Source organism: Harpegnathos saltator, unplaced genomic scaffold (genome assembly GCF_003227715.2).
Source record: "Harpegnathos saltator strain DR-91 unplaced genomic scaffold, Hsal_v8.6 scaffold314, whole genome shotgun sequence".
NCBI lineage: Eukaryota > Metazoa > Arthropoda > Insecta > Hymenoptera > Formicidae > Harpegnathos > Harpegnathos saltator.
The window spans coordinates 79441-95656 of record NW_020230111.1 but is presented as its reverse complement, the minus strand read 5'-3'; the positions used below and the strand labels follow the sequence as shown (position 1 = coordinate 95656).

At 40.5% G+C, this 16216-nt stretch overlaps 1 protein-coding gene and 1 long non-coding RNA gene across 5 annotated transcripts; one reads left to right on the top strand and one right to left on the bottom strand.

Moving 5' to 3' along the window:
• Positions 1–1838: 1838 nt before the first annotated feature.
• Positions 1839–5943, bottom strand: LOC112588844 (uncharacterized). Of its 2 annotated transcripts, XR_003113078.1 has the most exons (4): positions 5762–5943; positions 5301–5671; positions 4913–5181; positions 3194–4832 (listed from the first exon to the last, which is right to left on the bottom strand). XR_003113078.1 is itself a non-coding variant. In XM_025300018.1 (3 exons), the coding sequence occupies exons 1-3, from the start codon at positions 5770–5772 to the stop codon at positions 3025–3027; spliced, it is 513 nt and encodes a 170-aa protein (XP_025155803.1). In that variant the 5' UTR covers positions 5773–5943; the 3' UTR covers positions 1839–3024. The 2 variants fall into 2 exon arrangements, 1 of the variants encoding a protein (XP_025155803.1); XM_025300018.1 differs by lacking the exons at positions 3194–4832; positions 4913–5181 and adding an exon at positions 1839–3155.
• A 7502-nt stretch (positions 5944–13445) lies between these two features.
• LOC112588848 (uncharacterized) lies at positions 13446–15916 on the top strand. Of its 3 annotated transcripts, none has more exons than XR_003113083.1 (5): positions 13446–13799; positions 14808–15043; positions 15129–15475; positions 15545–15687; positions 15873–15916. It is a non-coding gene; the product is annotated as an uncharacterized LOC112588848 (long non-coding RNA). The 3 variants fall into 3 exon arrangements; XR_003113084.1 differs by having other exon boundaries at positions 13447–13799; positions 14808–15000; positions 15129–15458; XR_003113082.1 differs by having other exon boundaries at positions 13447–13799; positions 15129–15458.
• The last annotated feature ends 300 nt before the right edge of the window (positions 15917–16216 follow it).

The window sequence follows — 16216 nt, the reverse complement described above, 5'->3', positions numbered from 1 at the left end:
GCACTATAAGACCGGCATCGAAATATTAGCGGACCGTTACACTAAGTACATTACTCTAAATGGAGATTATATCGAGGAATAAAACACTTTTTTCATTAAAAAAATCGTTTTTTCATTGTTAAGCCAAAGACTTTTCAGCCCATGTAGTACATAGACAAGAGCGCTTATTCATTAACTTTAATACGTTCTCTTGCAAAATCTACTTGTCGGACGCAATTTTACTAAAAGAAAAAGTTGTTTGTTTTAGCATAAAGTATCACGTCCTGTACTCCGAATGCGGGAATTTCGGATCACCCAGTATATTTACTATGTCGTCTGCTTCAATCCTATGTTAAGCCAACGGCACACGGTGTTTGTTTTCGTAATAGATTGCTTGCTGGATGAAAATACTGCATTCTGATTGGTACATTTTCAAAGATGGATGTAAATACACATATCAGTACCGCGATTCTGTAACTCGTTATTGGAGTTAACGACAGTTTCGTTATCGTTGCGCAGCTTTTGTATACCGTAGAAAAGCTGCGCAACGATAACGAAACTGTCGTTAACTCCAATAACGAGTTACAGAATCGCAGCACAGGAGCGCTATTCTGTACATGTCTACCGACAATTGTCGGTATCGGTCGTTACCGACGAACGTCGGTTGCGTGACCGACAAGAATGATGCACACCTATTCTCTACATGGACACTACCGACAATCATCGGTGCAACCGACGAATTTCAATCGTTGGTTGACGTCACAAATGGTCGAGAGACAGTCACGGACAAAAGTGAGAATACATCGTAATTCGACCAATCGCGTAACGAGTCTATGAGAAAGTCCGCGATTTTCAAGTTTTACAAACATAACCGTATTCATAGAGTTGTGTAGAAAAATAGAGAAGATACAAGAGAAAGCATCATGTCAGAGAGTAGAAGTAGGTATGTATATATATTTTTAATGCTATTCATATATATATATATATATATATATATATATATATATATACTGTGGGTAAATATTACATTATTATATATATATACACATAATGTAATATTTACCTACACAGCACAAAATATCCAAAGGATGTACGTAGGATATAGGGACATCCTTAGAATCTCCTTACGACGTCCCCTAAACATCTGTGCTGTGTGGGTATACTAATAAATATTATTCGATAACTTAATAAGAGAATTGTACTATCAATAAACAGTAATATTTTTTGTAGTACTGTTAAAAAGCAACGATCTTCGCGTGCTTCAACATTGCAAATTGAAGATTTGGTATCCTATATGGAAAAGCATAGCCATTTCACTGCCGGCCGGAGAAAGACCGGTCCTGAGAGAGATCAGACTCGACGGATGGAGAAAAGGATAAAAGGAGACGCACGGAGGAAGACGGGGCTTTTTAGCTTTTTAGCTTTTTGCCGTTAGCTCTTTAGCCTTTAGCTTTTGCCGATCAATGTCGAGACAAATAATAGAAATTAGAGTCAAGTCGAAGAAAGAGTCGTAGAGCGTTAAGCTTTTGTAAAGAGATATATTTGATATAAGTTGCGGTGTCGGATACTATTGTATTATTGTTTATTTAAAATATACATACTGATATTCTTGTTCATAATAAGAAGAGTACAAATTAATCGCTCGGAACCTTAACATCCTGAACATCCCCCTCTCACAAAGGAAGAGGATCAAGAAGAAGAGAGACAGAAAGATAATAGAACAGAGAAATAGAGGATCTCTCTTTTTAAATCTTACAGCGCACAATTTTCTTTCAGAAGTGGGATACAGCTCATGCCAATTACACGGTTGCAGTTTAAAGAACAGCAATTAAGAGTCGAAAAAATGAACAGGAATGTGCTGGATGGAATGACACTGAAGCAGCTGCAGGAGGAAGCAGTAAAATTCCGATTGCCGGTATCGAACGACCGTGAACGGATGATAGAACAAGTGATGTCCCATCTAGAGCGACACGGGCCGATGAGAGACCTTCTTGCACCAGAGGAAAGCTCACGAATGGTAAAAGACCGACAGGCTGCGGTGACCTCAGCCGAGGAACAAAGAATGGAGCAGCAGACGGAAGGGTCCTCACAGAGTATGATCGGTCAAGTCACGGACAGTTTGGCCAAAATGCAGCGCTTAATGCAGGAACAGCAACAACAATTTATGCTGCAACAACAAAATCAGTTTGAACGGTTGCTTCTAGTGCTATCCAACAGGAGACCAGAAGCCGGTCTTCCGACTGAGCACCAAGGCGGAGGAAGATCGACGAAAAATTCTACACCGTCGGGAAGTGACGGCGTGGTGACGGGTTAAAACCCCATAGAAATGCAACAATCGCAAATCTCGGTTTCTACCTTAGCGTCGCAGATTCCGGAGTTCGGTGGAACCGAAGAGGAGAACGCTAAAATCTGGATACAACGAGTCGACTGTGTAGCGGCTATATATGGAGCGACAGATGGTGTGACGCTGCTTGCAGCAACGGCGAGGCTGACGGGTGCAGCCAGGAAATGGTATGACGCACAATACGGACCGATGCTGCAAACATGGAGAAGGGTAAGAGAAGAACTGCTTAAAATTTTCGATCGAGAGATTCCCTTCTATAAAATTATAAATAAAATAGAGAGTCGAAAATGGAACGCGGTAAAAGAAACATTTGATCAGTACGCTCTGGATAAATTAGCGCTGATGCAGCGAACAGAATTATCTGTCCAAAATAAGATACAATTATTAATAAACGGAATAGCGGTGAGCGCGCTGAGAGCTACAGCCTTGTCATTGTCGGCGGAGACGATTGAAGACTTTTTGACCAAGATGAGACGAATCGCGGAGGGCGTGATCGAGTCAGAAAGGAAAGCGCCGATCGGGTCGAATATTGCACGTTCTAGAGAAATAAAATGCCGAAACTGTAGTAGAAAAGGACATCCCCACAAGGAATGTCGGAGTGAGCCGACGTGCTTCTACTGTAAAGAAAAAGGGCACCGGCAGTACGAGTGTCCAGTCTTGAAGCGAAGAGAAGGAGCGGTTGTTCCAGCAAGGGCGCCAGCCTATACAGGAGGACGTCGAGCGGCAGGAGATGATGCCCCGAGACATCCGGTTGCCGTGGTGCAGGAGCCGGAGGTAGCGCCGGAGCAGGAACAGGAACTGCGAGTGAGCGAGCCCTTTATACCGGTCGCAACTATAATGGGTAAGCGATGCCAGATTAAAGCCCTGATAGATACAGGCAGTCCAGTATCGTTTATTAACGAAAAATTATACAAAATGTACATACAGCCGACGATACCGACGTTAAAACCGGTCGGAACAAAATTATATAATTTAAACGCGCAGCCGTTAGCTATTTTAGGATCAACGCAAGTACAGCTAAAACTCCAGCCGACAAAAAACTTACAATATAATGTCGATCTCTTTGTGTTATCGAGACAATCTTTCCAAGGAGAAATAATATTAGGACGCGATTTTCTATATAAAGAAAGAATCTCTTTTGTCTTCAGACCGCGAAGTGAAAAAGTAGAGCGAGTTTGTCTGTTCGAACAATTGCCTTTGTGTATCGAGGAAGGCATAAATAAAACAGTTAACGATAGACTAGACGATATCAAAATAGATTATAATAGGCAGACAAAAGAAATGTTGTTAGATCTATTGGTATCGATGAACAATAAAGAGATCGAGGCAATCGACGACGGGCACGCGATACGTGTACCCTTGAAAGATAAGTCGATATACGCGTATGCCCCGCGTCGGTTTGCGTTCGCTGAGCGCGACGAAATCAAAAATATTATTAACGATCTATTAGCGCGGGACATTATAAAACCAAGCATATCGCCTTATTGTGCTAGGATTGTACCGGTGAAAAAGAGAAACGGTAGCATGCGGTTATGTGTCGATCTACGACCTTTAAATAGTCGTGTAGAAAAACAAAAATACACTTTCTATAATACGCTAATCGAAGATTGCTTAGCAAGGTTGGCGAATAAATCCATATTTACATTGTTGGATATAAAAGACGGTTTCCATCATATAAAAATCGATGAGCGCGACACAAAATACTTTGCTTTTGGCACACCAGATGGCCAGTATGAATATAAAAGATTACCCTTTGGCTATAGCGAAGCACCGGCCGAATTTCAAAAAAGGTTATTGCAGATCCTGAGACCGTTAATTAATGACGGAAAGATTATTGTATATGTAGACGATATTTTGATCGCATCCGATAACATAGCCGAACACTTGGAAGTAATTGGAGAAGTGTTAATTATTTTAAAACAATATAAATTCGAGCTTAACCACGATAAGTGCTTATTTTTGCGAAAAGAAATCGAATTTTTGGGTTACATTGTGAAAGCGAACGGTATTACCTTGAATCAACGACATGTCGAGGCAATCACAAGGTTTAGAGAACCGCGATCAACGCATCAGGTACAACAGTTTTTAGGATTAACCGGGTACTTCCGACGATTTATAAAAGATTTCGCGTTAAAAGCTAGGCCTCTACAAGACCTACTAAAGAAAGGCGCAGTATTTGATTTCAGTTCACCTTGTCGGGAAGCCTTTAATACTTTAAGAACAGAGCTTACATCGTTTCCCACTCTGCGTTTGTATGATCCAGCGGCGGAAACGGAGATCCATACCGATGCTTGCATCCAAGGGCTGGGCGCGATATTATTACAGCGACAAAAAGACGGGGTGTGGGCACCCATTGCTTTTTACAGCAAGACGACGAATCAGGCTGAGGCCAAGTATCATAGTTTCGAGCTTGAAATGTTAGCGGTGGTTAGAGCGGTTGAACGGTTCCATGTTTATGTATACGGAAAAAGTTTCACTGTAGTCACCGATTGTAATGCCTTGGTATATGCTGTAAACAAAGCTAACTTAAATCCACGAATAGCACGGTGGACATTAGCTTTACAAAATTATAATTTTAAATTGACTCACCGGTCGGGTAAAAAGATGGCTCACGTAGATGCCTTGAGTCGAAATGCAGGGTATGTAGATGAAATACCATTAGAAAGAGAGCTAGAGTTTAGACAGCTGGCCGATCCCCAGCTTCAAACGATTTGTAGACGGTTAGAGTTCGAGGATGATCCCAAGTTCGCGTTGGTAGACGGATTGTTGTATAGGAAACAGGATGAAAGACTAAAATTCGTGATACCACAGACGATGACGGTAAATGTGATTAGGATCTATCATGATCAAATGGGACACTGCGGAATCGAAAAGACAGTGCAGGGAATTACTCAGAATTATTGGTTCCCATCGCTAAGAAAAACAGTAAAAGATCATATAGAGAATTGTATCACTTGCCTAATGACGAATAACTCACCACGTAATAAAGAAGGGGAACTGCATGTAGAAACAGTATCGCGGAATCCAATGGAAGTCTTGCACATTGACCACTTCGGGCCGTTAGCGTCGACAAAGCAGGGTAATAAACATATTTTAGTAGTAGTAGATGCGTTCACAAGATTCACGTGGCTTTTTCCCACTCGATCCACCGGATCGAAAGAAGTGATCGAACGCCTACGTTCTATTTTTTGTACATTCGGGAATCCAATCGAAGTAGTCAGCGATCGAGGAACGGCTTTTACATCAACCGAGTTTAAAGAATTTATTGACGAACAGCGTATTAAGCATCGTAAAGTAGCAGTAGCATCGCCATGGGCGAATGGCATGGTTGAACGCACGAACCGTTTCCTGAAAGCCGTGTTAACAAAAAGTAGTAGTATATCCGAAGAATGGGAAGAAGAACTAAGACACGCGCAATACGTCATCAACAACACGTACCATGCGTCCATTAAGTGTTCCCCATCCAAGTCACTGTTAGGTTACGACAAACGTAGTCACGTGGACGCGGCGCTCGTACAATTTACACGTGAATGGGCGAAAGAAATGACCGACGTCAATGACGAACGAAACGAAGCGCGAATGCTGGCACAACAAGCCAACGAAGTCGTCAAAGCGTACAATAAGAGATACTATGATAAACGACACAGAAAGCCGTCGCGATACAAGATAGGAGATTTAGTCGTAATTAGAGACAGTCGTAGGAAAATCGGACAAAGTTCCAAGCTGCACGCAAGTTATAAAGGACCTTATCGAATAGCTAAAGTATTAGGATACAACCGTTATGTCGTACGAGATATACCTGGTTTCAATCACCGAGCACGACCTTTAGATACTATTCTATCTGTAGACAAGATTAAACCGTGGATAAAAATTTCGGATGAAAATTCACTGTTACCGAATGAACGAGCGAGCGAAGTAAACGTAGAATAACTCGTAGATTAAGGAACTCGCGAGCGACGTAGGCGAAGAAGGGCCGACGCAAAGTCAGCCGCCCTTATATAAGCTTGTCAGCACCAGCCGCGGGACGCAGCTGAAGCAGGATGGCCGAGTTGTAAGATACAGACGAGGGAGGACAGCACCAGTCTATTCCGGGCGGAGCCACGGGAGAAAGACCGGTCCTGAGAGAGATCAGACTCGACGGATGGAGAAAAGGATAAAAGGAGACGCACGGAGGAAGACGGGGCTTTTTAGCTTTTTGCCGTTAGCTCTTTAGCCTTTAGCTTTTGCCGATCAATGTCGAGACGAATAATAGAAATTAGAGTCAAGTCGAAGAAAGAGTCGTAGAGCGTTAAGCTTTTGTAAAGAGATATATTTGATATAAGTTGCGGTGTCGGATACTATTGTATTATTGTTTATTTAAAATATACATACTGATATTCTTGTTTATAATAAGAAGAGTACAAATTAATCGCTCGGAACCTTAACATCCTGAACATCCCCCTCTCACAAAGGAAGAGGATCAAGAAGAAGAGAGACAGAAAGATAATAGAACAGAGAAATAGAGGATCTCTCTTTTTAAATCTTACAGTATAATGCTCATATTTTTTATTGTAATACTACAATTAAAGAAAATGGCAGTAATTGGAACACTGGCAGTAATTGATCGTTATCCTATAAGTATAGACAAATTTATTCTTTTCGACGTGTAAATGAGTTAAAAGAATTACGCAAAAAATGCGAAAGAAAAACTCTAATTAATATCACTTGTTAACCTTCAGTTCGTAGCATTATTTTCGTCCTTAATATATTTTAGGATATATTTTTAACCTAAGTCATGAACAATAATAGATTGTGCATTCATTACTTAGGGTAAAAGGATAAGGTTTTGTACATATTATATACTATTCTAATACTATTTTTTATTTCCTGCTGCCGTGTAAAGACCGCAGTACGAATTGAAGGTTAACTCCACTGACTAAATTTTATGAGAATTTAATTAAATTTACTTACTTGCACATTTTTGCGTTACAATTTACAGCACACACACACTATTATATTTTATACCAACAGAAACGTAATAAACTAAACAAAAATTTTATAAATATGTGAAATCGCAATGTGCGCAGTATCATTACCTCAAATCGCGAATTCACTAACATAATCACATAAACCGACGATAATTTCGTCCGTGTGCGTCGGTCAAACGCTACCGATGGCCAAGGGACCCCTCGGTAGGATTATCGTTTACGACCGATACTTGTCGTTCATTTTTAACGACGCGCGTCGGTGAGGAGCTGTACAGAATAGCTCTAACCGACAAATGTCGGTAGGGAGCGTTAACGATACCGACAATTGTCAGTACACGTGTACAGAATAGCGCTCCAGAACTCATTATTTTCATCTAGCAAGCAATCCAGGGCCTCAATTCTGTACACGCTTACCGACAATTATCGATATCGTTAACGGAGTTGCGCAGATTTTCTACGATATACAAAAGCTGCGCAATACAGTTAACGACATCGATAGTTGTCGGTAAGCGTGTACAGAATTGAGGCCCTGGATTGCTTGCTAGATGAAAATAATGAGTTCTGGAGCGCTATTCTGTACACGTGTACTGACAATTGTCGGTGTCGTTAACGCTCCCTACCGACATTTGTCGGTTAGAGCTATTCTGTACAGCTCCTCACCGACGCGCGTCGTTAAAAATGAACGACAAGTATCGGTCGTAAACGATAATCCTACCGAGGGGTCCCTTGTGTAAGATTTAAAAAAGAGAGATCCTCTATTTCTCTATTCTATTATCTTTCTGTCTCTCCTCTTCTTGAATCCTCTTCCTTTATAAGAGAGGGATGTTCAGGATGTTTAGGTTCCGAGCGATTAATGTGAACTCTTCTTATTATGAACAAGAATATAAGTATGTATATTTTAAATAAACAATAATACAATAGTAACCGACACCGCAGCTTATATCAAATATATCTCTTTACAAAAGCTTAACGCTCTACGACTCTTCCTTCGACTTGACTCTAATTTCTATTATTCGTCTCGACATTAATCGGCAAAAGGCTAAAGCTAAAAAAGCCAAAGGCAAAAAGCCCCGTCTTTCTCTGTGCGTCTCCTTTTACCCTCTTCTCCATCCGACGAGTCTGATCTCCTAGGACCGGTCTTTCTCCCGTGGCTCCTCCCGGAATAGACTGGTGCTGTCCTCCCTCGTCTGTATCTTACAACTCGGCCATCCTGCTTCAGCGGCGTCCCGCGGCTGGTAATGACCAAGCTTAAATAAGGGCGGCTAACTTTGCGTCGGCCCTTCTTCGCCTACATCGCTCGCGAGTTCCTTAATCTACGGGTTATCCTACGTTTACTTCGCTCGCTCGTTCCTTCGGTAACAGTGAATTTTCGTCCGAAATTTTAATCCACGGTTTAATCTTATCTACTGATAGAATAGTATCTAAAGGTCGTGCTCGGTGATTGAAACCAGGTATATCTCGTACGACATAGCGGTTGTAACCTAATACTTTAGCTATTCGATAAGGTCCTTTATAATTTGCGTTCAGCTTTGAACTTTGTCCGATTTTCCTACGACTGTCTCTAATTACGACTAAATCTCCTATCTTGTACCGCGACGGCTTTCTGTGTCGTTTATCGTAGTATCTCTTATTGTACGCTTTTACGACTTCGTTGGCTTGTTGTGCCAGCATTCGCGCTTCGTTTCGTTCGTCATTGACGTTGGTCATTTCATTCACCCATTCACGTGTAAATTGTACGAGCGCCGCGTCCACGTGACTACGTTTGTCGTAGCCTAACAGTGACTTGGATGGGGAACACTTAATGGACGCTTGGTACGTGTTGTTGATGACGTATTGCGCGTGTCTTAGTTCTTCTTCCCATTCATCGGATATACTACTACTTTTTGTTAACACGGCTTTCAGGAAACGGTTCGTACGCTCAACCATGCCATTCGCCCATGGCGATGCTACTGCTACTTTGCGATGCTTAATCCGCTGTTCGTCAATAAATTCTTTAAACTCGGTCGATGTAAAAGCCGTTCCTCGATCGCTGACTACTTCGTTTGGATTCCCGAATGTACAAAAAATAGAACGTAGCCGTTCGATCACTTCTTTCGATCCGGTGGATCGAGTGGGAAAAAGCCACGTAAACCTCGTGAACGCATCTACTACTACTAAAATATGTTTATTACCCTGCTTTGTCGACGCTAACGGCCCGAAGTGGTCAATGTGCAAGACTTCCATTGGATTCCGCGATACTGTATCTACATGCAGTTCCCCTTCTTTATTTCGTGGTGAGTTATTCGTCATTAGACAAGTGATACAATTTTCTATATGATCTTTTACTGTTTTTCTGAGCGATGGGAACCAATAACTCTGAGTAATTCCCTGCACCGTCTTTTCGATTCCGCAGTGTCCCATTTGATCATGATAGATCCTAATCACATTTACCGTCATCGTCTGTGGTATCACGAATTTTAGTTTCTCATCCTGTTTCTTATACAACAATCCGTCTACCAACGCGAACTTGGGATCATCCTCGAATTCTAACCGTTTACAAATCGCTTGAAGCTGGGGATCGGCCAGCTGCCTAAACTCCAGCTCTCTTTCTAATGGCATTTCATCTACATACCCTGCATTTCGACTCAAGGCATCTACGTGAGTCATCTTTTTACCCGACCGGTGAGTCAATTTAAAATTATAATTTTGTAGAGCTAATGTCCATCGTGCTATTCGTGGATTTAAGTTGGCTTTGTTTACAGCATATACCAAGGCATTACAATCGGTGACTACGGTGAAACTTTTTCCGTATACGTAAACGTGGAACCGTTCAACCGCTTTAACCACCGCTAACATTTCAAGCTCGAAGCTATGATACTTGGCTTCAGCCTGATTCGTCGTCTTGCTGTAAAAAGCAATGGGTGCCCACACCCCGTCTTTTTGTCGCTGTAATAATATCGCGCCCAGCCCTTGGATGCAAGCATCGGTATGGATCTCCGTTTCTGCCGCTGGATCATACAAACGCAGAGTGGGAAACGATGTAAGCTCTGTTCTTAAAGTATTAAAGGCTTCCCGACAATGCGGACTGAAGTCAAATACTGCGCCTTTCTTTAGTAGGTCTTGTAGAGGCCTAGCTTTTAACGCGAAATCTTTTATAAATCGTCGGAAGTACCCGGTCAATCCTAAAAACTGTTGTACCTGATGCGTTGATCGCGGTTCTCTAAACTTTGTGATTGCCTCGACATGTCGTTGATTCAAGGTAATACCGTTCGCTTTCACGATATAACCCAAGAATTCGATTTCTTTTCGCAAAAATAAGCACTTATCGTAGTTAAGCTCGAATTTATATTGTTTTAAAATAATTAACACTTCTCCAATTACTTCCAAGTGTTCGGCTATGTTATCTGATGCGATCAAAATATCGTCTATATATACAATAATCTTTCCGTCATTAATTAACGGTCTCAGGATCTGCAATAACCTTTTTTGAAATTCGGCCGGTGCTTCGCTATAGCCAAAGGGTAATCTTTTATATTCATACTGGCCATCTGGTGTGCCAAAAGCAAAGTATTTTGTGTCGCGCTCATCGATTTTTATATGATGGAAACCGTCTTTTATATCTAACAATGTAAATATGGATTTATTCGCCAATTTTGCTAAGCAATCTTCGATTAGCGGGAAAGTGTATTTTTGTTTTTCTACACGACTATTTAAAGGTCGTAGATCGACACATAACCGCATGCTACCGTTTCTCTTTTTCACCGGTACAATCCTAGCACAATAAGGCGATATGCTTGGTTTTATAATGTCCCGTGCTAATAGATCGTTAATAATATTTTTGACCTCGTCGCGCTCAGCGAACGCAAACCGACGCGGGGCATACGCGTATATCGACTTATCCTTCAAGGGTACACGTATCGCGTGCCCGTCTTCGATTGCCTCGATCTCTTTATTGTTCATCGACACCAATAGATCTAGCAACTTTTCTTTTGTCTGTTTATTATAATCTATTTTGATATCGTCTAGTCTATCGTTAACTGTTTTATTTATGCCTTGCTCGATACACAAAGGCAATTGTTCGAACAGACAAACTCGCTCTACTTTTTCACTTCGCGGTCTGAAGACAAAAGAGATTCTTTCTTTGTATAGAAAATCGCGTCCTAATATTATCTCTCCTTGGAACGATTGTCTCGATAACACAAAGAGATCGACATCATATTCTAAGTTTTTTGTTGGCTCGAGTTTTAGCTGTATTTGCGTTGATCCTAAAATAGCTAACGGCTGCGCGTTTAAATTATATAATTTTGTTCCGACCGGTTTTAACGTCGGTATCGTCGGCTGTATGTACATTTTGTATATTTTTTCGTTAATAAACGATACTGGACTGCCTGTATCTATCAGGGCTTTAATCTGGCATCGCTTACCCATTATAGTTGCGACCGGTATAAAGGGCTCGCTGACTCGCAGTTCCTGTTCCTGCTCCGGCGCCACCTCCTGCTCCTGCACCACGGCAACCGGATGTCTCGGGGCATCATCTCCTGCCGCTCGACGTCCTCCTGCATAGGCTGGCGCCCTTACTGGAACCACAGCTCCTTCCCTTCGCTTCAAGACTGGACACTCGAACTGCCTGTGCCCTTTTTCTTTACAGTAGAAGCACGTCGGCTCACTCCGGCATTCCTTGTGGGGATGTCCTTTTCTACTACAGTTTCGGCATTTTATTTCTCTAGAACGTGCAATATTCGACCCGATCGGCGCTTTCCTTTCTGACTCGATCACGCCCTCCGCGATTCGTCTCATCTTGGTCAAAAAGTCTTCAATCGTCTCCGCCGACAATGACAAGGCTGTAGCTCTCAGCGCGCTCACCGCTATTCCGTTTATTAATAATTGTATCTTATTTTGGACAGATAATTCTGTTCGCTGCATCAGCGCTAATTTATCCAGAGCGTACTGATCAAATGTTTCTTTTACCGCGTTCCATTTTCGACTCTCTATTTTATTTATAATTTTATAGAAGGGAATCTCTCGATCGAAAATTTTAAGCAGTTCTTCTCTTACCCTTCTCCATGTTTGCAGCATCGGTCCGTATTGTGCGTCATACCATTTCCTGGCTGCACCCGTCAGCCTCGCCGTTGCTGCAAGCAGCGTCACACCATCTGTCGCTCCATATATAGCCGCTACACAGTCGACTCGTTGTATCCAGATTTTAGCGTTCTCCTCTTCGGTTCCACCGAACTCCGGAATCTGCGACGCTAAGGTAGAAACCGAGATTTGCGATTGTTGCATTTCTATGGGGTTTTGACCCGTCACCACGCCGTCACTTCCCGATGGTGTAGAATTTTGCGTCGATCTTCCTCCGCCTTGGTTCTCAGTCGGAAGACCGGCTTCTGGTCTCCTGTTGGATAGCACTAGAAGCAACCGTTCAAACTGATTTTGTTGTTGCAGCATAAATTGTTGTTGCTGTTCCTGCATTAAGCGCTGCATCTTAGCCAAACTATCCGTGACTTGACCGATTATATTCTGTGAGGACCCTTCCGTCTGCTGCTCCATTCTTTGTTCCTCGGCTGAGGTCACCGCAGCCTGTCTCTCCTTTATCATTCGTGAGCTCTCCTCTGGTGCAAGAAGGTCTCTCATCGGCCCGTGTCGCTCTAGATGGGACATCACTTGTTCTATCATCCGTTCACGGTCGTTCGATACCGGCAATCGGAATTTTACTGCTTCCTCCTGCAGCTGCATCAGCGTCATTCCATCCAGCACATTCCTGTTCATTTTTCCGACTCTTAATTGCTGTTCTTTAAACTGTAATCGCGTAATTGGCATGAGCTGTATCCCACTTCTGAAAGAAAATTGCGGCTGTAAGATTTAAAAAAGAGAGATCCTCTATTTCTCTATTCTATTATCTTTCTGTCTCTCCTCTTCTTGAATCCTCTTCCTTTATAAGAGAGGGATGTTCAGGATGTTTAGGTTCCGAGCGATTAATGTGAACTCTTCTTATTATGAACAAGAATATAAGTATGTATATTTTAAATAAACAATAATACAATAGTAACCGACACCGCAGCTTATATCAAATATATCTCTTTACAAAAGCTTAACGCTCTACGACTCTTCCTTCGACTTGACTCTAATTTCTATTATTCGTCTCGACATTAATCGGCAAAAGGCTAAAGCTAAAAAAGCTAAAGGCAAAAAGCCTCGTCTTTCTCTGTGCGTCTCCTTTTACCCTCTTCTCCATCCGACGAGTCTGATCTCCTAGGACCGGTCTTTCTCCCGTGGCTCCTCCCGGAATAGACTGGTGCTGTCCTCCCTCGTCTGTATCTTACTTGGCCATCGGTAGCGTTTGACCGACGCACACGGACGAAATTATCGTCGGTTTATGTGATTATGTTAGTGAATTCGCGATTTGAGGTAATGATACTGCGCACATTGCGATTTCACATATTTATAAAATTTTTGTTTAGTTTATTACGTTTCTGTTGGTATAAAATATAATAGTGTGTGTGTGCTGTAAATTGTAACGCAAAAATGTGCAAGTAAGTAAATTTAATTAAATTCTCATAAAATTTAGTCAGTGGAGTTAACCTTCAATTCGTACTGCGGTCTTTACACGGCAGCAGGAAATAAAAAATAGTATTAGAATAGTATATAATATGTACAAAACCTTATCCTTTTACCCTAAGTAATGAATGCACAATCTATTATTGTTCATGACTTAGGTTAAAAATATATCCTAAAATATATTAAGGACGAAAATAACGCTACGAACTGAAGGTTAACAAGTGATATTAATTAGAGTTTTTCTTTCGCATTTTTTGCGTAATTCTTTTAACTCATTTACACGTCGAAAAGAATAAATTTGTCTATACTTATAGGATAACGATCAATTACTGCCAGTGTTCCAATTACTGCCATTTTCTTTAATTGTAGTATTACAATAAAAAATATGAGCATTATACCCAGTAAACACAATGTTACATGTAACATTGTAACTGGATAGTTCTAATATATCCTAGTAGATTTAATGGGATATATTTAAAATATTTTAATATTAAACCAAGATTTTAAATATATAACGCTGTCATATTTTTTATTTTAATACTATAATTAAAGAAAATAGCAGTAATTAGGACACTGGCAGTAATTGGGACCGTTACTCTAGTGTTTTATTTATATCGTCGGCAAAATTAGAAAACCTAACTCCAATTTTTTATGAAATTGAAATATTCCCAGCAAACACAATGTTACATGTAACGTACATATTAGTTGTAATTTCCTACTCAATAATATAACTGTTATATAACACATGTGTTATAACAGTTACATTGTTGAGTAGGAAATTACAACTAACATGTACGTTACATGCAACATTGTATTTGCTGGGTTCATTTCATCCAACTTATCTTATTAAGTTGAATGAAATGAAAATCTCAAATTCGTTAAAAATTAGAATTAGGAGGTTTTCTAATTTTGCTGACGATATGTTATATCCAATAATATAATAATATAATTGTTAAATCCAATAATATTTAATATGAATTTAGTATGGCTGAATACCTCATGTGGGATCTTTTACACCTTGAGAATCGCGTGAGAATGCTACAACATCAAATAGAAAGAAGAGTCTACTAATCGTGATACTAATGATCCATTCGAGTTACACGATAACGTTTTCATTGATTTATTTCGCTTGCCACCTGACACTGTGTTGGAATTAGCAGAGATCTTAAGACCAAGGTTACAACGATTACGACCATATGGAATTTCAGTACAGCATCAAGTATATGCACATATATTTTATGTGTGTGATTTAATATGAAATTATTACTATTATTTCTATATGTTCAACAAATATTGTTTAATAGGTATTAACAGCTTTAAGATTTTATGCTGTTGGCTGCTACCAAAGTGCCATTAGGGAACAATGGAACCTGGCTGTCAGTCAATCGACTGTAAGCCGTTGTGTAGCAGCTGTGACAAATGGAATAAATGACCTATTACTATGACCATGGGTAAAATTTCCTATTACAGCGGAGGATCGACAAGCTGCAAGAGAAAAGTTCCGCACAGCACAACATCCGTTTATAAGTGGTATCGGTGCAATAGATTGCACTTATGTATCGATTCTGGCACCGCAACTTCACGAAGAAGCCTACGTCAATCACTGGGGTGATCACTGTCTCAATGTTCAAGCGGTATATTTAAATAAATAGTTAGTATAAATGTTAAAATTGGGATAACAACAATTTTAATTTTATGTATATATGATATTTTTTTGTAGATTTGTGACCCTGATTTAAAAATTCTAAACATTAATGCTTGATATCCTGGGGCACGACATGATGCATATATTTGGGCAAATTGTGCTGCTCGTTGTGTCATGAAACGATGGTATGCAAGGAGGACGCAAGACTTGGCTTATCGGTAATACTATTATTTTTCTCTTATTAAATACTAGGTAAAATATTTCTTCAAAAACTTGTAAAATGTAAAATGGTTGTAAATAATTATTTAAAACAACTGCTTATTAAATATATTCATCATATTGAAAATGTAAAATAAGTAAACTGAATCTAAAGTAAAATAAAATCGAAGTGTTATTTTCACAGGTGATGATGGGTATGGACTGGAGCCGTGGTTAATGACTCCATTGAAACATGAGCAGCCAGGAACTCCACGTTTTAATTATAATGAAGAATTATGCTTTGGCCCGGGTAGAGAATTTAGCCTTTTACACAGTTCATCCCACTGCATCTGCAGTTGCAGTTTCCCCTCATTTCCGTTAAACCGGCCGGCAGTGAAACGGCTATGCGTTTCCATATAGGGTACCAAATCTTCAATTTGCAATGTTGATGCACGCGAAGAACGCTGCTTTTTAACAGTACTACAAAAAATATTACTGTTTATTGATAGTACAATAATTCTCTTATTAGGTTATCGAATAGTATTTATT